This window comes from Falco cherrug, chromosome 3 (genome assembly GCF_023634085.1).
Source record: "Falco cherrug isolate bFalChe1 chromosome 3, bFalChe1.pri, whole genome shotgun sequence".
Lineage (NCBI taxonomy): Eukaryota > Metazoa > Chordata > Aves > Falconiformes > Falconidae > Falco > Falco cherrug.
The window spans coordinates 116,356,621-116,374,239 of record NC_073699.1 but is presented as its reverse complement, the minus strand read 5'-3'; the positions used below and the strand labels follow the sequence as shown (position 1 = coordinate 116,374,239).

The 17,619-nt window shown below is 65.5% G+C and overlaps 3 protein-coding genes across 9 annotated transcripts; 1 reads left to right on the top strand and 2 right to left on the bottom strand.

Moving 5' to 3' along the window:
• The first annotated feature begins 616 nt into the window (after positions 1–616).
• On the top strand, positions 617–9,094 carry EXTL1 (exostosin like glycosyltransferase 1). Of its 4 annotated transcripts, none has more exons than XM_055704252.1 (13): positions 617–635; positions 1,276–1,442; positions 1,584–2,805; positions 5,842–5,935; positions 6,019–6,126; positions 6,569–6,688; positions 6,779–6,911; positions 6,990–7,108; positions 7,479–7,574; positions 8,013–8,099; positions 8,287–8,447; positions 8,522–8,693; positions 8,777–9,094. In XM_055704252.1, the coding sequence occupies exons 3-13, from the start codon at positions 1,871–1,873 to the stop codon at positions 8,960–8,962; spliced, it is 2,211 nt and encodes a 736-aa protein (XP_055560227.1). In that variant the 5' UTR covers positions 617–635; positions 1,276–1,442; positions 1,584–1,870; the 3' UTR covers positions 8,963–9,094. The 4 variants fall into 4 exon arrangements, with proteins under 4 accessions (XP_055560227.1, XP_055560226.1, XP_055560228.1 ...); XM_055704251.1 differs by lacking the exon at positions 617–635 and adding an exon at positions 751–823; XM_055704253.1 differs by lacking the exon at positions 617–635 and having other exon boundaries at positions 1,012–1,442; positions 8,885–9,094.
• A 121-nt stretch (positions 9,095–9,215) lies between these two features.
• On the bottom strand, positions 9,216–11,937 carry SLC30A2 (solute carrier family 30 member 2). The gene is made up of 8 exons (XM_055704877.1): positions 11,888–11,937; positions 11,516–11,721; positions 11,135–11,281; positions 10,672–10,825; positions 10,429–10,585; positions 10,154–10,259; positions 9,925–10,059; positions 9,216–9,842 (listed from the first exon to the last, which is right to left on the bottom strand). The coding sequence occupies exons 1-8, from the start codon at positions 11,935–11,937 to the stop codon at positions 9,697–9,699; spliced, it is 1,101 nt and encodes a 366-aa protein (XP_055560852.1). The 3' UTR covers positions 9,216–9,696.
• Positions 11,938–13,005: 1,068 nt separating this feature from the next.
• Positions 13,006–16,695, bottom strand: TRIM63 (tripartite motif containing 63). 4 transcript variants are annotated; one of them, XM_005433110.4, is made up of 9 exons: positions 16,461–16,695; positions 16,178–16,344; positions 14,776–14,944; positions 14,387–14,482; positions 13,984–14,217; positions 13,837–13,859; positions 13,526–13,650; positions 13,336–13,413; positions 13,006–13,231 (listed from the first exon to the last, which is right to left on the bottom strand). In XM_005433110.4, exons 1-9 carry the CDS (start codon positions 16,617–16,619, stop codon positions 13,218–13,220), a joined length of 1,065 nt encoding a protein of 354 aa, XP_005433167.1. In that variant the 5' UTR covers positions 16,620–16,695; the 3' UTR covers positions 13,006–13,217. The 4 variants fall into 4 exon arrangements, with proteins under 4 accessions (XP_005433167.1, XP_027669344.1, XP_027669331.1 ...); XM_027813543.2 differs by having other exon boundaries at positions 13,006–13,228; XM_027813530.2 differs by having other exon boundaries at positions 13,006–13,413.
• Positions 16,696–17,619: the final 924 nt, after the last annotated feature.

Genomic DNA, 17,619 nt, shown 5'->3' with positions numbered 1-17,619 from the left:
GGGGGGGCTTGTGCCTCCTACCCCTCCTACCCCGTGCTGGGACCCCGGGGTCGCAGGAGCCCGGGGGTGGCATCGGAACCTGGGTGTCGCTGGAGCGTGGGAGTGACATCGGAGCCTGGAGGTGCCATAGGAGCCCAGGGGTGCCACTAGTGGACGTGGCCCCAGCTGTGTTTCAGTCCCTGCTCCCCGTCGCTACCCCACCGTGACCCCATTGCTGCCCTTTGGGGGCTCCCCGGGGGACTCCGGGGCACAGAAGGGCTGGGGGCCTGAAGGCACTCGAGGGCTGAGCCCACCGGGGCACGCTGCTCCCATCGGGGCTCGGCACCGGCCCCCCTCTGCAAGCGGGGACGCGAGGGGGGACACGGGACGTGGGACGTCCCTCGCGTGGGGTCCCACAGCGGGCGGGCGGCGCAGGGACCCTGCGGAGCCCCGGGCACCTCCGGGCACCCCCGCGGTGTGCGGGGATCCCCCGTCCCACGTGGGCGCCCTGCGGCCGGCGGGGTACAGCCAATGGGAAGGCTCCGCAGAAGGGGGCTCCTCAGGTCCCGCCCACTGGCCGGCATGGGCCCCGCCCACAGGTGAGCGAAGGACCAATGGGAGGCAGGTGGGCGTGGCTAAGAGCGAATGTTGTGACGGTGGGAATAGGACACGGTGTAACAGATGGGGGGGGCACGGGGGGGGGGGGGGCACCGAGGGGGGAGGCACGGAACGGGGAGGAACGGAACGGGGGGGCACGGAACGGGGGGGAACGGAACGGAGGGGAACGGAACGGAGGAGTCGCGGAGGGGGAGCACGGAGCAGGGAGAACGGGGGGAGCACGGAGGTGGGGCACGGAGGGGGGCACGGAACGGGGTGGGCACGGAGCGGTGGAAACGGGGGGAGCACGGAGCGGGGGGGCACGGAGCGGGGGGGCACGGAGCGGAGGAGCGCGGAGCGGAGGAGCACGAAGCAGGGGGGCACGGAGCGGAGGAGCGCGGAGCGGGGGGGCACGGAGCGGGGGGGCACGGGGGGGTGATGGAGCACGGGAACCAGCCCGGCAGCGGGGCCGGGCACTGACCAGGGCAGAGGGAAGGGGACAAGGGGACAGCCAGCCCCGGCGGGGGCAGCCAGCCGGCCGGGAGTCAGCCCGCCCCGGGGCGGGGGGGGACACCGGCAGCCTGACACGGGGCAGGCGGACAGGCAGGCACGGGGGGCACAGCCAGACGGGGGACACGGGGACAGGCAGCCCGCGGCAGGGCCAGACGGACAAGGTGACACGGGACCCCCCCCCCGCAGGCACCCCCGGGGCAGGCGAGCCCCCCGGGCCCGGGGCTGCGCGGAGCCGGGCGAGGCGGCGCAGCTGGAGCGGGGGGAGACCGGCCCGGCCCGGGGATGCGGCCGGCGGGGACCCGCGGCGTGGGACAGCGGGGCCCGACCCCCCCCGGCGCTGCGTGTCCCCGCAGGTAACGGGCGGAGGGAGCGGGTGGGCGCTCCGCGGGGAGGGTGTTATTTTGGGAAGGGGGGTCCCCCGCTGGGGGGACCTTGCGGTGACACTGTTGGCGGTGGCAGCGGATGGCGACGGCGCGACCTCTCCCCTTCCCCAGGGATTTGAAGCTGGGCCAAGCGGCGATGGGAATGTCATTGTCGCAGCCCGGGGACCCGACGCAGTAAAGGTGGTCCCGAGCTCTGCCCCACACCGCTCGGCGGGGCCGCGGGGGGACCGGGGGTCCATCGCCCTCCTGCAGGCTGCGGGGGCTGCAGGAGCACCTGGGGGCCGGGAGCCATCCCACCATCCCACCGCCTGCTCGGGGACCCACCGGGACATCGGCCTTTCCACCGGACTCTGGCGCCTGTCGGAGCCCGATGAGGAGCCGGGGCCGTGCATGACCCTATGCAGACCAGGAAGAAATACATTTTCCTGACTTTCCTTGCCTCTTGGCTCCTGCTTTTCTTCTTTGGAGGAGACCAGCTACGCCGTTTCCCTTTCTTTTCTGGGAGGAAAGTCGAAGCCCGGAGGAACTGGCCACACTGGACGGATCGGTCCCTTCTCACCAGCTTTGCGGACCCCAGGGAGCTCCAGGGCAATGAGGACCCCTCACTGCCATCACCCCGGGAGCGGCGGGCGGCACAGCTGAGCGTCTACAAGAACAGCAGATGTCGGATGGAAACCTGCTTCGACTTCTCCAGGTGCGAGAAGCACGGCTTCAAAGTCTTCACCTACCCTCGGGAGAGGGACCAGCCCCTCTCAGAGAGTTACAGCAAAATCCTCGCCTCCCTTGAGCGTTCCCGCTACTACACCCCCAACCCCGAGGAAGCCTGCCTCTTCATCCTCAGCATCGACACACTGGACCGCGACCATCTCTCGGGTCAGTATGTCTGGAACGTTGATGAGAAAATCCGCGGCTTCCCGCTCTGGAACGGTGGCCGTAACCATCTCATCTTCAACCTCTACTCGGGCACTTGGCCCAACTACACCGAGGACCTGGGCTTCGACATTGGCCAGGCCATCCTGGCCAAAGCCAGCTTCTACACCGACAGCTTCAGGCCTGGCTTCGACATCTCCATCCCTCTCTTCTCCAAGGACCACCCGCAGCGCGGCGGGGAGAGGGGGTGGTTGTACCAGCACTCGATCCCCCCAAAAAAGAAATACTTGTTGGTGTTCAAGGGGAAGCGGTACCTGACCGGCATCGGCTCCGGCACCAGGAACGCGCTGCACCACATCCACAACGGGAAGGACATCATCTCACTCACTACCTGCAAGCACGGCAAGGACTGGGAGAAGCACAAGGACACCCGTTGCGACAAGGATAATGTCGACTACGAAAAGTGAGTCGGAGATGAGGTGGGAAAGGGGGTCTATGGTGGGGGGGACACCCCACAAATGTTCCTGCCCCTCTGCAGGGTGCAGCCGTGCCCATCTGTGGCAGCTGGAACTCCAGGCGTGGGGAGAGAGGGAAGTTTTGGGCTCTTCCCAAAGTAGGTTTTGGTTTCCATAGTGGGGAGCGAGGCGCTGATTGTTCAGGGCTTTCGTATTAAAGTTCAAGTAATCTGGCGAGAGCGGCTCGTATCTGCAATCACCGCGGCCGCCTCTAATACGATTTCCCTTTTCCCTAACACTGATGAATGATGCTTTTCTTCTCCCCCCCTCCTGCCCTCCCCTAAGATAAATGTTTCTCTTGGAGATGAGCCCGAAACACCCCCCCCCTCACTGGCTCCACTAAAAATCCCACAAAACTGGTGGGTCCTTGGGCATCCCAGCACGGACAGCTCTGAGCTGATGTGGACATGGTGGGATGGAGGTGCCCCTGTCCTGTGTCCCCCCTTGCAAATGGGGATGGTGGCAACGGCATGTGATGCACCTTGGCGGAAAAATTGGGGGACCGAAGCTCTGTGAGGGTGGAGGCTCTGTGCTGTGGGGCACACACCAGCTCCTCACCTCCCCACCCTGTCACCTGGGACCTGTCACCAGCTGCCTGCTCCAGGGCAGGTCAGCACAGACCTCCGTCCTGCTGGTGATGGGCAGGTCCCCGTCCCATTGCCTGGGGACATTCTGCAGCCACCCAGCCGGAGAGCAGATGGGGAGAGGCCACGCTGGGCATGATCCTCAAAGCATCTTAGGAGGTGCTGGGAGGTAAAAGCGGAGCCGGGGTGCTGTGGGCACCGGGATTAGCCAGGGCTTTGGGGTGGCTCCGGCACCACGTGGCCCTGTCTGGTGGCTGTCACCAGCCCAGCAGGGTCAGCCCCTGCAGCAGAGCCTTTTTGGGGACGGAGCATCGCAGGATGGTGCGAGATGCTGTAGGCTGGTGGGACAGGGGGGCCCAGGTCTGCGCTGTGCCATGGCAATGGGTAGTGGGATGGGAAACCCCCCTCCTGCCAGGCCCAGGTAATCCCCTAATGCCGTTTGCAAGTACGGGGAGATTTACACCTCGCCTGGGATGGCCTGGGGCAGCAGAGAGATGGGGAGCACGTGGCACAGGGCACTGTGCTCCTGCGTGACCCCCGGCTTCTGCCATCCTGCTTGTCCCCACGGGACACCCAGGCAAAAAGCCATCCATGTCTCCATCACGCTGGGCGAGCTCTGCCTGACCTCACGTCGGAGATTTATTTTCCCTGTGCCGGGAAAAGATGTCCCCAGACACAGGACATCTGAGACAATGGATGCAGGACAGTGGGGAGGTGACAACCAGGGTTGGCAAAGCGAGACCCCAGCTGTCCCCTTCACCTGGGGCACTGGGGACGTCCCCGTTTGCTCAGCGCAGCAGAGGAAGGTTTTGCTGGGGGTTCCATCCTGCTCCTCACAACAAACCTGTTCTGTGCCCGGATAAAGGGCGGCTTGTAGCAGCACCGTGGGCTACCCCGGGTTGACAGCAACCCAGGCAGGTTGGGAAAGGTTCTCTGGAGCCGCTGGGTCCCCCGGCGGCACCGTGCCTGGCCAGATCCATGGAGGGGCCGGACGGAGGGAGCACGGTGGGCGCCCGTCCCAGCTCCTAACAAAACAAGGAAGCCCTGACGGTGTGATTACTCGGAAACCGCAGCGCGTCAGGAGCAAAGTATTTCCATCGGGAGGTTTTGGCCCCGCAGCCCAGCCGGCGCCAGCTTCCCCACGACGGCTGCCTGCGAGGGGAAGCCTGCCCACGGCCGCTCTGCCCCCCGGGACGCATCCTGCTGCCCGCCCAGCCCTGGCACTGGGAATGGCCCTGTGGAGGTGCTGAGGGTCACAGCCGGGTTTGGGGTCCCCAAGGAGCCCCGAGGGTGAGCGCTGGCAGTGTCTGGCCCTGGGGATGTGGCTGCTGCTGCTGCAGTTTCTTGGGGTGGGGGGTCTGGGCCCTGTTGAACCGTGCTCGCCCCTCTGGCAGGTCGCTTGGCTAGGAGCTGGGGTGTTAACGAGGCAGGGTGTGCTAATGGGGTTTTCGGCATCCATTGGAGACATTGGGGTGGTTCATCCAGAGGTGGGTTTTGATCGTAAAACTTTGTGCCTTGCCATTGCGGCTGGTTTCCCACATCCCGGGGTGCCAGGATGCTCCAGGGTGCTCCAGCACCCATGGAAGGGACACGTCCTCAACCCCCAGGCTGGCATCAGCCCCATGCCCCCACCACAGGGACACCCTTCCCCCTGGGGACCAGCACATTTCAGGCAATCCCTTTGGCCTCATGGCCCCCCCAGCTGGACCACGCACATCCCCCCCAGCCCATCCAGGACCCGGCTGCCCCATCCCTCCCTCCCCGCGGGCAGGAACAGACGGGGTCTGTCCCGACCTAAAGTCAATATTGGATTTTCCGGCGTGGTCACAGGGACCCGGCAGCCGCCGTGCCACTCCCCACTGACCGCACAGAAGGGGCTTTCATAGCCCCACGGCGTGAGACTGGGGCGGGGGGGGGGCACGCTGCCTGCACCCCTGCCAGCAGCCAGCCCTCTGCCCCTGCCGGAGCGCTGCCAGGGCAGGCAGGGCTGGTCCTGCCCAGCAAGCCTGGGCTTGGCAGAGGAGTTGCTGCAGTTTCGGGCTTGGGGGTTTGGGTGCTGGCTTTGCCTGGGGTTTCATTACGGGCAGGTGGAGGGAGCAGGGTAGTGCCTTTGAAGGGCACTGGGGGTCTCATCCTGACCCCCCCCTCTTTAAGCGATGCCTGGGTGCATGCCCCCATTACTCATGATGCATCACTCGTGAGCATCTCTGCTCCACCGGCCCCACCGAGCCAGGGCTGTTCAGAGCCCAAATCAGCCCCGATCAATCCTAACGCTGCCCTGGGCTGGTCCCACACTCCCCAGGAGGGATGCTCAGCCTTGCCAGATGCCAGTGAGACCACTCGGGATGCTCACAGGTCAGGGGGGGCCATGCCTGACCCCCACCCCATCTCCCATCCCAGGTTCGACTACCAGGAGCTGCTGCACAACTCCACCTTCTGCATCGTGCCCCGGGGCAGGCGCTTGGGCTCCTTCCGCTTCCTGGAGGCACTGCAGGTACAGGGTGGGGGTGGGACACAAGGGACCCCTCTCCCGGGGGCTGGAGGATCTGTCCCAGCCCTTGTGGGGTCCTGCCACAGGCTGCCTGCATCCCCGTGCTGCTGAGTGATGGCTGGGAGCTGCCCTTCGCCGAGGCCATCGACTGGAGCAAAGCAGCCGTCGTGGGCAGCGAGAAGCTGCTGCTGCAGGTACAGTGGCCGGATCCTGCCCATGCTGGACACGAGGGACCCCCCGAGTGCCAATACTGGTGGTGGTGGAGCCCCCAGCCAAGCTTGGGGGTGAAACCACCACAGCTGAGCCCAGCAGCCCTCCCGCGGGTGGATGCAAGAGGGTCTCATCCAGCCTGGAGCTGGGGGTCCCATCCCAGCCACAGCCCTGGGTATCGTTCATCTCGGGGCGGGGGGGGGGGGAGTGCTGAGCATCTCCCCAGACCCAAAACCTTTGGAGGTCCTGGGCCAGATCCTGCTCCAGAGAGAGGAGGTGGCAGAGCCGTAGCAGGGTGGTGGCACAGCATCCTTGGCCAGGGGGTGTCCATTGGGATGGCATGGAGGTGGTGGAGGGGAGACAGCCCTGCTGGGGGGGGGTGGGGCGGGCCAAGGTGAGAGACCATCTCCCCCTCCGCTGGCACAGATCCCCTCCACCGTCCGCTGCATCCACCCGGAGCGCGTGCTGGCTTTCCAGCAGCAGACGCAGTTCCTGTGGGATGCATACTTCTCCTCTGTCGACAAGATCGTGCACACCACGCTGGAGGTGAGCCCCCCCCCCCACCTTCTCCCCCCCGCCCCCCCGCTCCTGGGGTCACAACCTGCATGCTGCAAGCATCACTCTGGCCTCTGGCAGATCATCAAGGACCGGCTGCTCCCGCACCGTTCCCGCTCCCGCTTCCTCTGGAACACGCTGCCGGGGGGGCTCCTGGCCCTGCCTGACTTCTCCACCCACCCCGGGGACTTTCCCTTCTACTACCTGCAGCAGGGTAGGACCCCCTGCCCCGGCTGGGCACCACAGACTCGGTGCATGCCACAACGCCTATTCTCTCCCCCTCTTCTGGCAGGTTCCAGCCCCTCTGGGAAGTTCACAGCTTTCATCCGGGCTGTCTCGCCAGTGGGCTCCCTCTCCCAGCCCATCCTCAGGCTCATCCAAGCCGTCTCCGGCTCCCAGTATTGCGCCCAGGTGGGGGGTGCTGAGCCCTGCGCCGCTCGGTGCAGCTCCTGCGAGTGTGGTGGGAGGGCTGGGGCAGGGTCCCATGGGCTGGGAAGGGCGCGGGTGAGTTTAGGGGTGGGAGTGGGTGGCTGATGTTGTCACCCTTGGGTGACAGAGCTGTCTCCAGCCCACTAGGGTGGAGGTGGGACCACCTGTGGCTTTATTCTGGTCCAAACAGCCAAGGGATGGTTGTGGGGTGGGGTGAGCTGGCTGGAGCAGGTCCCGCTGTGGGACCGGGGGGGCTCAGCCACGGCCGCCCTGCAAACACCGATGCACCAACGCACCCCGATGGGTCAGCCCGGCCAAACACCCCTGGACACGCCAGTGCTCCCCCCGGCAGATCCTGGTGCTGTGGAGCTGCGAGAAGCCACCACCGCCGAGTGGGAAATGGCCCCAGACCACCGTGCCTCTGACCATCATCCAGGGCAGCAGGAAGGTGAGAGGAGCCAGGATGCAAACAGGGAGCTGGGACATGGGACAGGGAGCTGGGACACGGGGCAGGGAGCTGGGACATGGGACAGGGAGCTGGGACATGGGGCAGGAAGGTGGGTCACGGGGCAGGGAGCTGGGACACGGGGCAGGGAGCTGGGACACGGAGTTGGGACACGGGGCAGGGAGCTGGGACACGGGGCAGGGAGCTGGGACATGGAGCAGGAAGGTGGGACATAGGACAGGGAGCTGGGACATGGGACAGGGAGCTGGGACACGGAGTTGGGACACGGGGCAGGGAGCTGGGACACGGAGTTGGGACATGGGGCAGGGAGCTGGGACACGGGGCAGGGAGCTGGGGCACAGACAGGGAGCTGGGACACGGGGCAGGGAGCCGGGAAACCCACCCCATGGCACATCTCAACCTGGTTTTCCCCCCCTGTAGCTCAGCGACCGCTTCCTCCCCTACGCAGCCATTGGGACGGACGCCGTGCTGAGCCTGGACGAGCACACCAGCCTCTCGACCAGCGAGGTGAGGCCATGGGTGCCATAGTCCCCAGCCCCGTTGGTGCTCAGCGGTCACCCCAGGGCTGGCAGGGAGCGGTGCCCGCTGTCCCCATGTCCCCACAAGCACACCTCCAGGGGAAGGCAGAGGTGGCAGTGGGCCCCCTCCCGTGGGTCCCTGCAGACGGGTGACACTGTCCCCTGTCCCATGCCAGGTGGATTTTGCCTTTGGGGTGTGGCGCAGCTTCCCCGAGCGCATCGTGGGCTTCCCCACGCAGAGCCACTTCTGGGACCCCGAGCAGAGGCGCTGGGGCTACACGTCCAAGTGGACCAACGAGCTCTCCATCGTCCTCACCGCTGCCGCCTTCTACCACAGGTACCTGGTGGCAAAAGGGCCGGTGGGGTGGGGGACTTGGCTGCATCCTGGCCCCCCCCACCCTCCCCCCCCAGGTATTATCACAGCCTCTTCACGGAGTATCTGCCGGTGGGGTTGAGGGAGCTGGTGGACGGGCTGGCCGCCTGCGAGGACATCCTGATGAACGTCCTCGTGGCTGCTGTCACCAAGCTGCCACCCATCAAGGTCACCCAGCGCAAGCAGCACAAGGAGAATGTGCCCCAGCAGGTAGGGTGCAAGGATGGGGATGTGGGTGGACCCCTGGCTGGGGAGTGGAGCCCCTCACCCCCCTGCGCTTTCCTTCTGCCAAGGTGAAGGGCACGGCGGGGGCGGCCGGCGGCCGGCGTTTCTCCCAGCGGCAGGATTGCCTCAACCAGTTGGTGGACTGGTTCGGCTACATGCCCCTGGTGTCCTCCCAGCTGCGCCTGGACCCTGTCCTCTTCAAGGACCAGGTCTCCATCCTGCGCAAGAAATACCCACGCTTGGAGAAACCCTGAGAGCTGCGGGGGATCGGGGTGGGGGTGCCCCGTTCCGGGTGCACGGAGCCCTCCCGGCGCAGGCGGTCGCTGCTGACGGGGTTTTACTCGTTATTGGGTTTTACCAGTGCAATAAAGGTGGGTGGAGAGGCAGAGTCCGGCCGGTGGCTGTGGGACGTGGGGCAGCGGGATGTGCCGGGCAGGGAGCACCGGCAGCACACCGGGATTTTGGTGTGCTGGTGTTTCTGCCATTTCTGTCATCGGCGGCTGCCCAGCCACCCTGGGAATCCACCGTCCAGCACCCAGCCGTGCGCGCAGCCCCCGGCCTCAGCCCCGTGGGGAGGGCGAGCGCTTTGGCTTCCCAAGGACAAACAGCGGAGCGATAAGAGGCAAGAGCAGGGCGAGTGTGTCCTCCCTCCCCCATGCTGGGATAGATCCCCCCTCAGCCCCCGGGCACCCCAGCACCCCACTGCCGTACAGTGCTCCCCGAAGAAGGGAAAAGGGTTTTTTCAGCTGCTTTCCCCCCCAGCTGAATAGAAATAGGGAAAATTAGGGCTGCTAGCCTCCAACGGCTGCTCTGCTCCGGCTCCCACAGCCGTGGGTCCATCCTTGCTGCCTTTGCTTCTATCAGGCACCTGAGATAACACCCCGGCGCCGCCGGACCTAACAACCCTCCCTGCACACACCCTGTGCTCTACTTTATTTTCCATTCATAAAAAGTCCCCCCCAGGACACGAGGGGGCTGCCGGGGGGGCTCAGTCGCGGGGGGGCTGGCACTCCCGGCAGTCCCGCATCTCCTCGGAGTAGCTCTCCACCTGGATGGTGGTGGTGTGGAAGCGGAAGGTGCCCTGCAGCCGGGAGCTGGCCTCCTCCAGCACCTCCTGTGCACTGGCACCCGCATCTGCAAGGGGCGAGGGAGTGCATGTCGGGGTGCAGGTGGACCCCAAATCCCCCTCCCCTTCCACTGCGTCCCCGACACTCACTGATGGCGATGTGCACTGAGAGCAGTGGCTGCGCTGCTGTCAGCGCCCAGATGTGGAGGCTGTGCACGGCCTCCACACCCGCCACCGCCAGCAGCGTCTCCTGCACAGCGTTGAAGTCCATCCCTTTGGGGGTGCCTGGGGAGGGAGAGCTGTGGGTGCTGGAAGGACAGGGGCTGCAGCACCTATGGGTGGCACCATGGCACAGACCCACCCCCCAGCGGGTCCCTACCCTCCATGAGGACGAGGAGGACGTCACGGAGGATGGTCAGTGTCGTCCCCAGCACCAGTGCAGAGAAGAGGAAGGTGCAGATGGGATCCACATACTTGTACTCGGGCTGAAGGGGGTGGGAGAGGGTGAGGCCCCTTTGGCACCCCAAATTCCCGTTGGCACCAGCAGGGAGGGGACACGATCCCTTCCATCTCACCCCTGTGCCTGGCCAGGGCTGGCTGAAGCCACTGTCCCCATGTCCCCAGCATCCCCTTTGCCCCCACTAACACCCAGACCTTAAAGAAGATGATGTAGGATGCGATGAGGACACCGACACTCTGCAGCAGGTCCCCCACGATGTGGACAAAGGCGGCACGGACGCTGGGGTTGGGCTGCTCGCCAGCTGCCCCATGGCTGTGCCCGTGCCCCGTCTGGTGCAGAGCCACCCCCATCCTGCGAGCAGGGCAGTGGTGACAGCCCTGGGGCCACCAGGCATGGGGTGGGGGACACCAGGGAGGGCGAGAGCCGCCTGTACGTACACGATGTTGACGGCCACGGCGCAGGCAGAGGTGATGAGCATGACGCTGCCCTCGATGTCGTAGTCGGCCAAGAGCAAGCGCTGGGCCGCCAGGTAGACCAGGACGCCTGTCACCACCCAGATGGAGAGCACGGAGAGCAGGGCGCCCAAGATCTCTGTGGAGAGCCCCCCCAGTCCCACATTGCTGCTTCGCTGCCCTGCCAAGCCTGACCACACTCCCAGTCCCTCCAGCAGCACTGGAGCACGGGGTGGGCACTCAGCACCCATCCCTGGGGTTGCTCCCTGCATGGGGACAGTGGTGCCTCTGCCCTCTCCTGCCCATGCACGTGGTGCTGGGGGTCCCCATGCCCCCCAGGGCTCCCTGAGTCAGCCAGTCCCCACGGGGAGGGCACCCTGGGGTGCTCTGGGTGCTCCCTGAGGTCTCCAGGCGCAGAACAGCCACCCTGGGGGTGCTGCCCCGTTACCTGCCCGGTGCCAGCCAAAGTTCATGGTTTTGGTGGGGGGGCGTGAGGACACCCAAAGCGCAGAGAGGCTGATCATGATGCTGGCGAAGTCCGTCAGGAGGTGGGCTGCGTCCGTCAGGATGGCCAGGCTGTGTGCCAGGTACCCGCCTGCGGAGCGGGGACAGCGGGGACGTCGGGGGGGCACGGGGGGGCCCAAACCAGGTCACCCCGTGCCACAGTGTGGGCTCCACTGGGTGCTTTGACCCACCAAAAAGCAACAGGGAGCCCTGCTCCCACCCTGCCTGCGCCCGTGGCGGGGAATCAGGGCAAGAGGGGCTGCAGGCACCCCCTGGGGGTACCCCATAGGGACCCCCCCAGCCGGACCCTGCACCCCCCACTCACCCACAGCTTCCCCCACCATGAAGACGAGGCAGATGCCGGCGGCCAGGTAGAGCTTCCTGCGTGCCCGCTGCTGCTGGCCGGGGTGGCCGGTGACCCCCTGTGCGTGGCAGTGCCGGCCGCGCCGTGCCCCCAGCTCCAGGGCAGCCCCCTGCCCCTGCCCCTGCCCCGGGCTGGGCCCGCTCCTCTGCGCAGCCCCCGGGCGGGACCTGCCGGCGAGAAGGGGGGCTGGAGCGGGGGGCTCGGGGGGGGTTCGGAGGGTGGGTTGGATCCCAGTGCTCCCCCCCAGCCCCAGCCCCAGCCACACACCCCACCTGGGAGCCCCACGGGGAAGAGGGGGCGCCGCACCCCCAGCCCCCCTGGGCACCCCCCTACCCGCCGGCGCCCTCGCTCAGCAGGTGCCGTTTCTCCTCGCCGGCTGCCATCGTCCTGCGGGGCGGGGGGCCAGGCTGGGTGACCCCGGCGTGTGGCCCCCGGTGGCGTGTGGCCCCCGGTGGCGCGTGGCCGCGCTGGTGGCGGCCGGTGGCCTTGGCCCGTGTGAAGTGGCGGGGACTCGTGTGCAAAGCCCGGCCGAGGGAGGGAGGGGGCCAGGCCGGCTGCAAAGCGCCTGCGGCCGCTTGCCCCACACGGCCCCTGGGGGGCTGCTGGTGGGGGGGGGGAGTGCTCTGTGACCCCCGTGGGCACCCCCCAGGACCCAGACACCGGGGCACGGATGCAGCCCCCGAGGCTGGGGGAGGATGGAACATCGCTCCGTCTCCCCTAAGGGCACCCAGTACCCCCCTCCCCGCTCCGGGGAGCCCCCCCCCCAGTTTAGATCCAGCTGCAGATCAGCCATGTGACAGATAAGCCTGGGACCAGCCCCCTCCCCAGCATGACTCCTGCCCACCACCCCAGATGAGGAGCACTAATTGCCCTGGAGTTAATTGCAATTGTGGCATAGCCCAGAGCACCGCTGCGGGCGCTGCCTCAGTTTCCTTTCAACCAGGTGCTGAGCATGGGCTTATGCTTTTGCAGGAGAAAATTTTTGGGGGGGTATTTTTGCATTCTCAGTATAGTTTTGCAGTTGTGTGAGCTCAGCCAGCAGCAAACCAGTTGCTCAATGCCGATGCTGTCCCCACTTCGGGGACTGGCACAGCCTGGAGCATCCTCACCCCTGTCCCCGCCACGTCCCCAGGCCTGGGCAAACACTGGTCCTGGGCACCCCATCACCAGGAGATAAATCCTGCCACATGCCAACCCATCACATCCCTGGGCTGGCGGCCAGGCACGGGGTGCCAGCGCTGCCAGAGGTGCTAATGAGGCCGAAAATTAATTGTTGGACTGGGATATGTCCCTCTGCCACTCCAGGTGCTGACAGGGACACTGGTGATGACAGTGGCCCGGCAAACCCACCTGCATCCCCAGTGCCCATGGTGGGGTTGACAGACCGAGAGCAAGAGGTGAGGAAAAAAAAACCACCCAACACACCAGTTTTCTTTACAAAATACACAAAATTCAAATCCGTGACAATTATATACAAAACAAGGAAGATACAAAACGTGCGGAATTGTTCTGTTTGCACCCGTATAGAAAAGTGTCCCGTGCTGGAGCAGGTGCCGGCTCGCGAGGCTGCCAGCCCCTGCGGTGTGTCCCCCACCGGCCCGAGTCCCATCGCTGGGCATCCTGCGCCCGCGGCGTCCCTCCTGTGCCGGCGGTGTCACCGCGGCTACTGGGGAGCTGCTGGGGGGAGAGGATGGGGGGTCAGGGGGGGTCCAAGCCCCTGGAGCTCCCCCGTGGGCGCTCCAGGGTCCTGGGGAGGTGAGCTCAGCTGTGCTGCCCCTTACCCATCACCACCCTCTCGGGCACTGCGTCCTCCTCTATGTCGTCTTCCTCCCCATCAAAGTACTCCTCATCTTCCTCGGCTGCAAACAGGCAGCCAAACGTCACCCCAGGGCCGCCAGGAAAGGCGATGGGTGCCACTGGGTCAGTGGGAGTTGGTAAAGGGGCATCGGGGGGGGTCAGGGGCTGAATTACCGGGGCTGAAGTCCAAGGTGCGGACCGCCTCGGCGAGGTGGTCCAGGCTCACTGAGAAGGCGTCCATGCTCTCGTAGCCGTGCTCGATCTTCTCCAGCCTGCCGCCCTTGGATGCCTCCACGATCCTGGGCAGGGAGAGCATGGTTGTGTCCCCCCTTCCCCTCACTGAGCTGGGGGACAGCGGGGTGCCAGGGTGGGGGGCCGCACACCCCATACTCGCTGCCTGGGCACCGCTGGCAAAGCCTTGCGGCCAAATCCTGCCCAGCTGCAGGGCTGAGGGTCACTGCATTGTCCCCAGTTTGGACACTTACGTTTTAATGAGCTGCTTGGCATTCTGCAAGAGGGGAGCAAGAGAAAAGTGGTGAGTGAAGCCACGTGGCAGCTGTCCAGATGTCCCCAAGCCTGTGGGGACCCCATGCGGGCACCAGTAGGGATGGGGGGAGGTTTGGGGGTCTCACCATGAGGAAGGTGGCCCCCCCGGTCTCCTCCATGGCCTGGATGGCTGTTTCCACCAGCCGGCTTGACTTCTCCAGCTGCTCCTTGTACTGGTGGATGAGGCCCTGGACGAAGCCCACCTTGTCGCCCTGCTCACGGGTGATGCGCTGGAGCAGCTCTGACTTCTTCTCCTCCAGCAGCGCTGCCAAGGCATCGAAGCGAGCGCACAGCTCCCGCTTGGCCGCCTCGCTGTTCTTCTGCAGGGACAAGGGACAAGGGATGCCACCTGTGTGTCCCTCAGCACCAGCAGCAGCCCGGGGGCTTCCCTGCTCCGTGGGCTCCAGCTCCCCTCCCAGCTGTCCCAGATAACTCCCAGCTGAGGTTTCAGCCCGGGTTTCCGAGGGTTCCTTCTCCCCCTTTACTCACCTCGGTGCTCTGGCACGAGTCCTCCAGCTGGGAGATGATCGTCTGGATCCGGTCGTTCCCCGCCACCAGCATGGAGATGCAGTTGTTCAGCTCGGTCTGGGCAGGGGCAGAGGGACAGAAACAGCTTGAAGCCCAGCGGGGAGGGGGGACATCTCCCACCCTGATGTGGGGACGGGCTGGGCAATGCCCAGCCCCAGCTCTGCTCCCCCCGTGTCCCCCACAAGCTGCAGCTGCTCTAAATATAGGCTGTCTCCTGGGCGAAGTCACCCAGGGGCTATTAATACCCCATGAGCGGGTCCCAGTGCTATTTGCGGCCGCCCCAGCTCAGCACATCACCCTGGGACCTGCCATGTCCCCTGTGCCCCCCCTCAGCCCCCCCCGCACAGCACCTTCTGGCCCTGGAAGATGGTTTGCAGGGGGGCAACCTCGCAGTCCTTGTGGGCACCAAAGACTTTGCACATGGAGCATGTGGGGACCTCGCAGGTGACGCAGTAAATGTTGATCCGCTCGTCCTCGTGCTCCTTGCACATGGGGTGCTCCCCCTTCTTCAGCGGCCTGCTGGAGAGAGCGCCACAGCCACGGTGATGTCCACGTCATGGTGACAACCCTACCGGGGTGATGTCCCCATTGTGGTGACATCCCTGCCGCAATGATGTCCCCATTGCAGCAGCATCCCCGCCGATGCTGTGCAGGCACCACAAAATCAGGTCCCCAGGGAAGAGGACAGATCCTGGCGTAATCCCACGCTTCTCCTTCAGGAACCACTGGCCTCCATGCCTCTGTAAGCCCCAGGCCCAGTAAATCCCAGTTTAAACCAGTGTGGCACTGAGCACGGCAGCAGGGAGCACCGGTGGGTGGGGGGCCTGGGGCCACGCTCCAGGGACGCTACACAACTCCCTAATTTTAGCCTTGGGCTGCTGGGATTTGTTGTTGTCACCCAACGCGTGACCAGGGCTTGGGCACCCAGAAACCCCGGGGGGGTCCCAGCCAGGGGCTGCAGCCCAGTCATCCCCTCTGCAGCCAGGGGGGGTGTGGGGACAAGCCAAGCCGCTGGAGCAAAGACAGGGCTGGGCCCCCCAAGCCCCCCCGGCAGCCTCAGCCACCTGCCACGTGCCATCGTCCCCGTCCCCATGGCTTTCAAACAATATTTACAGTGGGGCAGGGAATTTGGCCAGGAGAACCTGTGACACACACCCCCCCCCGCCGCCCCCCAGCTGCGTGCTTTGACCAAGTGCCCCCCTCCCCCCCCTCCAAACTGTCCCTCTGCCCCTTATCAGCCAACAGCACCCGCTGTCACCAGCAGAGTCTGGATTTGTCCCCCACACCTCAGATGTCCCACGAACGCTCCAGCTGCAGAGTGCAGGGCGGGGGGGTGGGACTGCCCTGGGACCCACCGCCCCCCTGAGCCACCCAGAGACCCAAACTGGTCAGGACTGGAAGGGGATTTGGGTCAGGGGAGGACGATTTGGGTCTGGAGAAGAAGTTTGGGGTTCAAGGAGGAAGATTTGGGTCTGGGGAAGAAGTTTGGGGTTCGAGGAGGAAGATTTGTGTCAGGGGAAGAAATCTGGGTTTAAAAGAGGAAGACTTGGATCTGGGGAGGAAGATTTGGATGGGGGACCACTGAACCAGCAGAAAAGCCCCCCGATTTCTTGCCCAGCTGCAATCTCCTGTGGTCTCGACAATGGTGCTATGGCTCGGGGGGTGGGCATCCCCACATCCCCACATCTCTGTGTCCCCATGTCCCCCCCTGGGACAAGGCACAAGACATCAGCCACAGCCCCCCAAGCCCACCTGGAGCACTCTTGCTTGTAGATGTCGATGATGTTCTCCACCAGCAGGTTCCTCTGCAGCCCGTAGACCCCATGACGGTCCAGCAGCACTTCGTGGCGACACGACGGGCAGCGGAATCGGCCCCCCGAAATCACGCTGCCCCGGCTCTGCCAGTACGGGTTGGCCGCCTGGGAGGGGAAGATGCACATTGGATGGTCAATGAGCATCCCCACAGCACCATGAGCATCCCGGTGACCTCCAGCCCAGGCAGGGCGGGGGAATGGGCGCAGGGACCCCCTCTCACCTGGAAGACGTCATTGGCACACTTGCGGCAGAGGTTGTGCTGGCAAGGCAGGATCACCACCGGCTTGCTGAACATCTCCAGGCAGATGGGGCAGATGAGCTGCTTCTCCAGGCTCTCCATGGGATTGCCATCCCGCAGGATGCCGGCTTGGAAATCCATTGGCACGACGGTACACTCCTCTCACCCACTCTTGGCTGCCGGCAGCACCCCTCGTCCCGTTATTTATAAGTCGCTCCCTGGTCACGCGGAGCCAAATCCCAACACGGGGTCGGGTGTCCTGGGAAGCAGCAGCACCTGTCACACGGGACTGAGCCATCGGGATGCCACCAGCCGCAGTAAACAAGCTGGGGACAGGCTGTCCGGGAGGCCCTACCCACCCGTGCCGAAACAAGAGCTGGGGGGCAAACAGGGCCAGGCTTTGCCCTGGGACCAAATTCCCACACCCCCCCGGGGGCGGCGGGGCCAGATCCTGGGGCTGGAACCCCCCCAGCATCAGGGTCGGGGTGAGAAGGGGCAATAAACAGCCCCGCAGACATTAAGCCATCATGGTGATGCCAGGAATGGGGCAGAGCTGGGCTGGTGGCAGCGGGGGGTGGCTTGTACAGAGCATCTCCCTTTGCCACCCCCCCACCCCCCAAAATGTGACCGCTTCTGGGGTCAACACACACCTTGCCAGTGGGTCCCCAGTGGGCTTGGAGGGGAGATGCAGCCCCGAAGCGACACAGCCCCCATGCCCAGCACATGCACTGGGGTGCCCCCTCCCCAGGCAGGAATGGGGGGGCTCTCCTGTACCCCCAGAGGCAGGGGCAGCCATGGGGAGGGCTGCGAGGGCTGCTCCCCAGGAGGGCATGCACGGCCATGACCCAGCTGTGCAACCCACTTGGTTGCAAAACCTGACCCAGAAATGGCTGGGGAGGGGGAAGCGGCTGAGCACAGCCCCTCGGGACCTGCACCCACCGGGGAAAACAGCCCCGGCGCACGGTGCCGGCCAGTGTGGTGATAAACAGGGTGCTGTGCCAAATGCCAGCACCCGTCCGCCCAGGGACCTGCGAATATTGGCAGCTGCAGCAGGAGAGAGGGGTAATTATAGCGCCGTTGCCTCTGGCTCATGCTGGGGGGGACGACAGGGGAGGGGGATGGTGGCTGCTGCTGCGGTGGC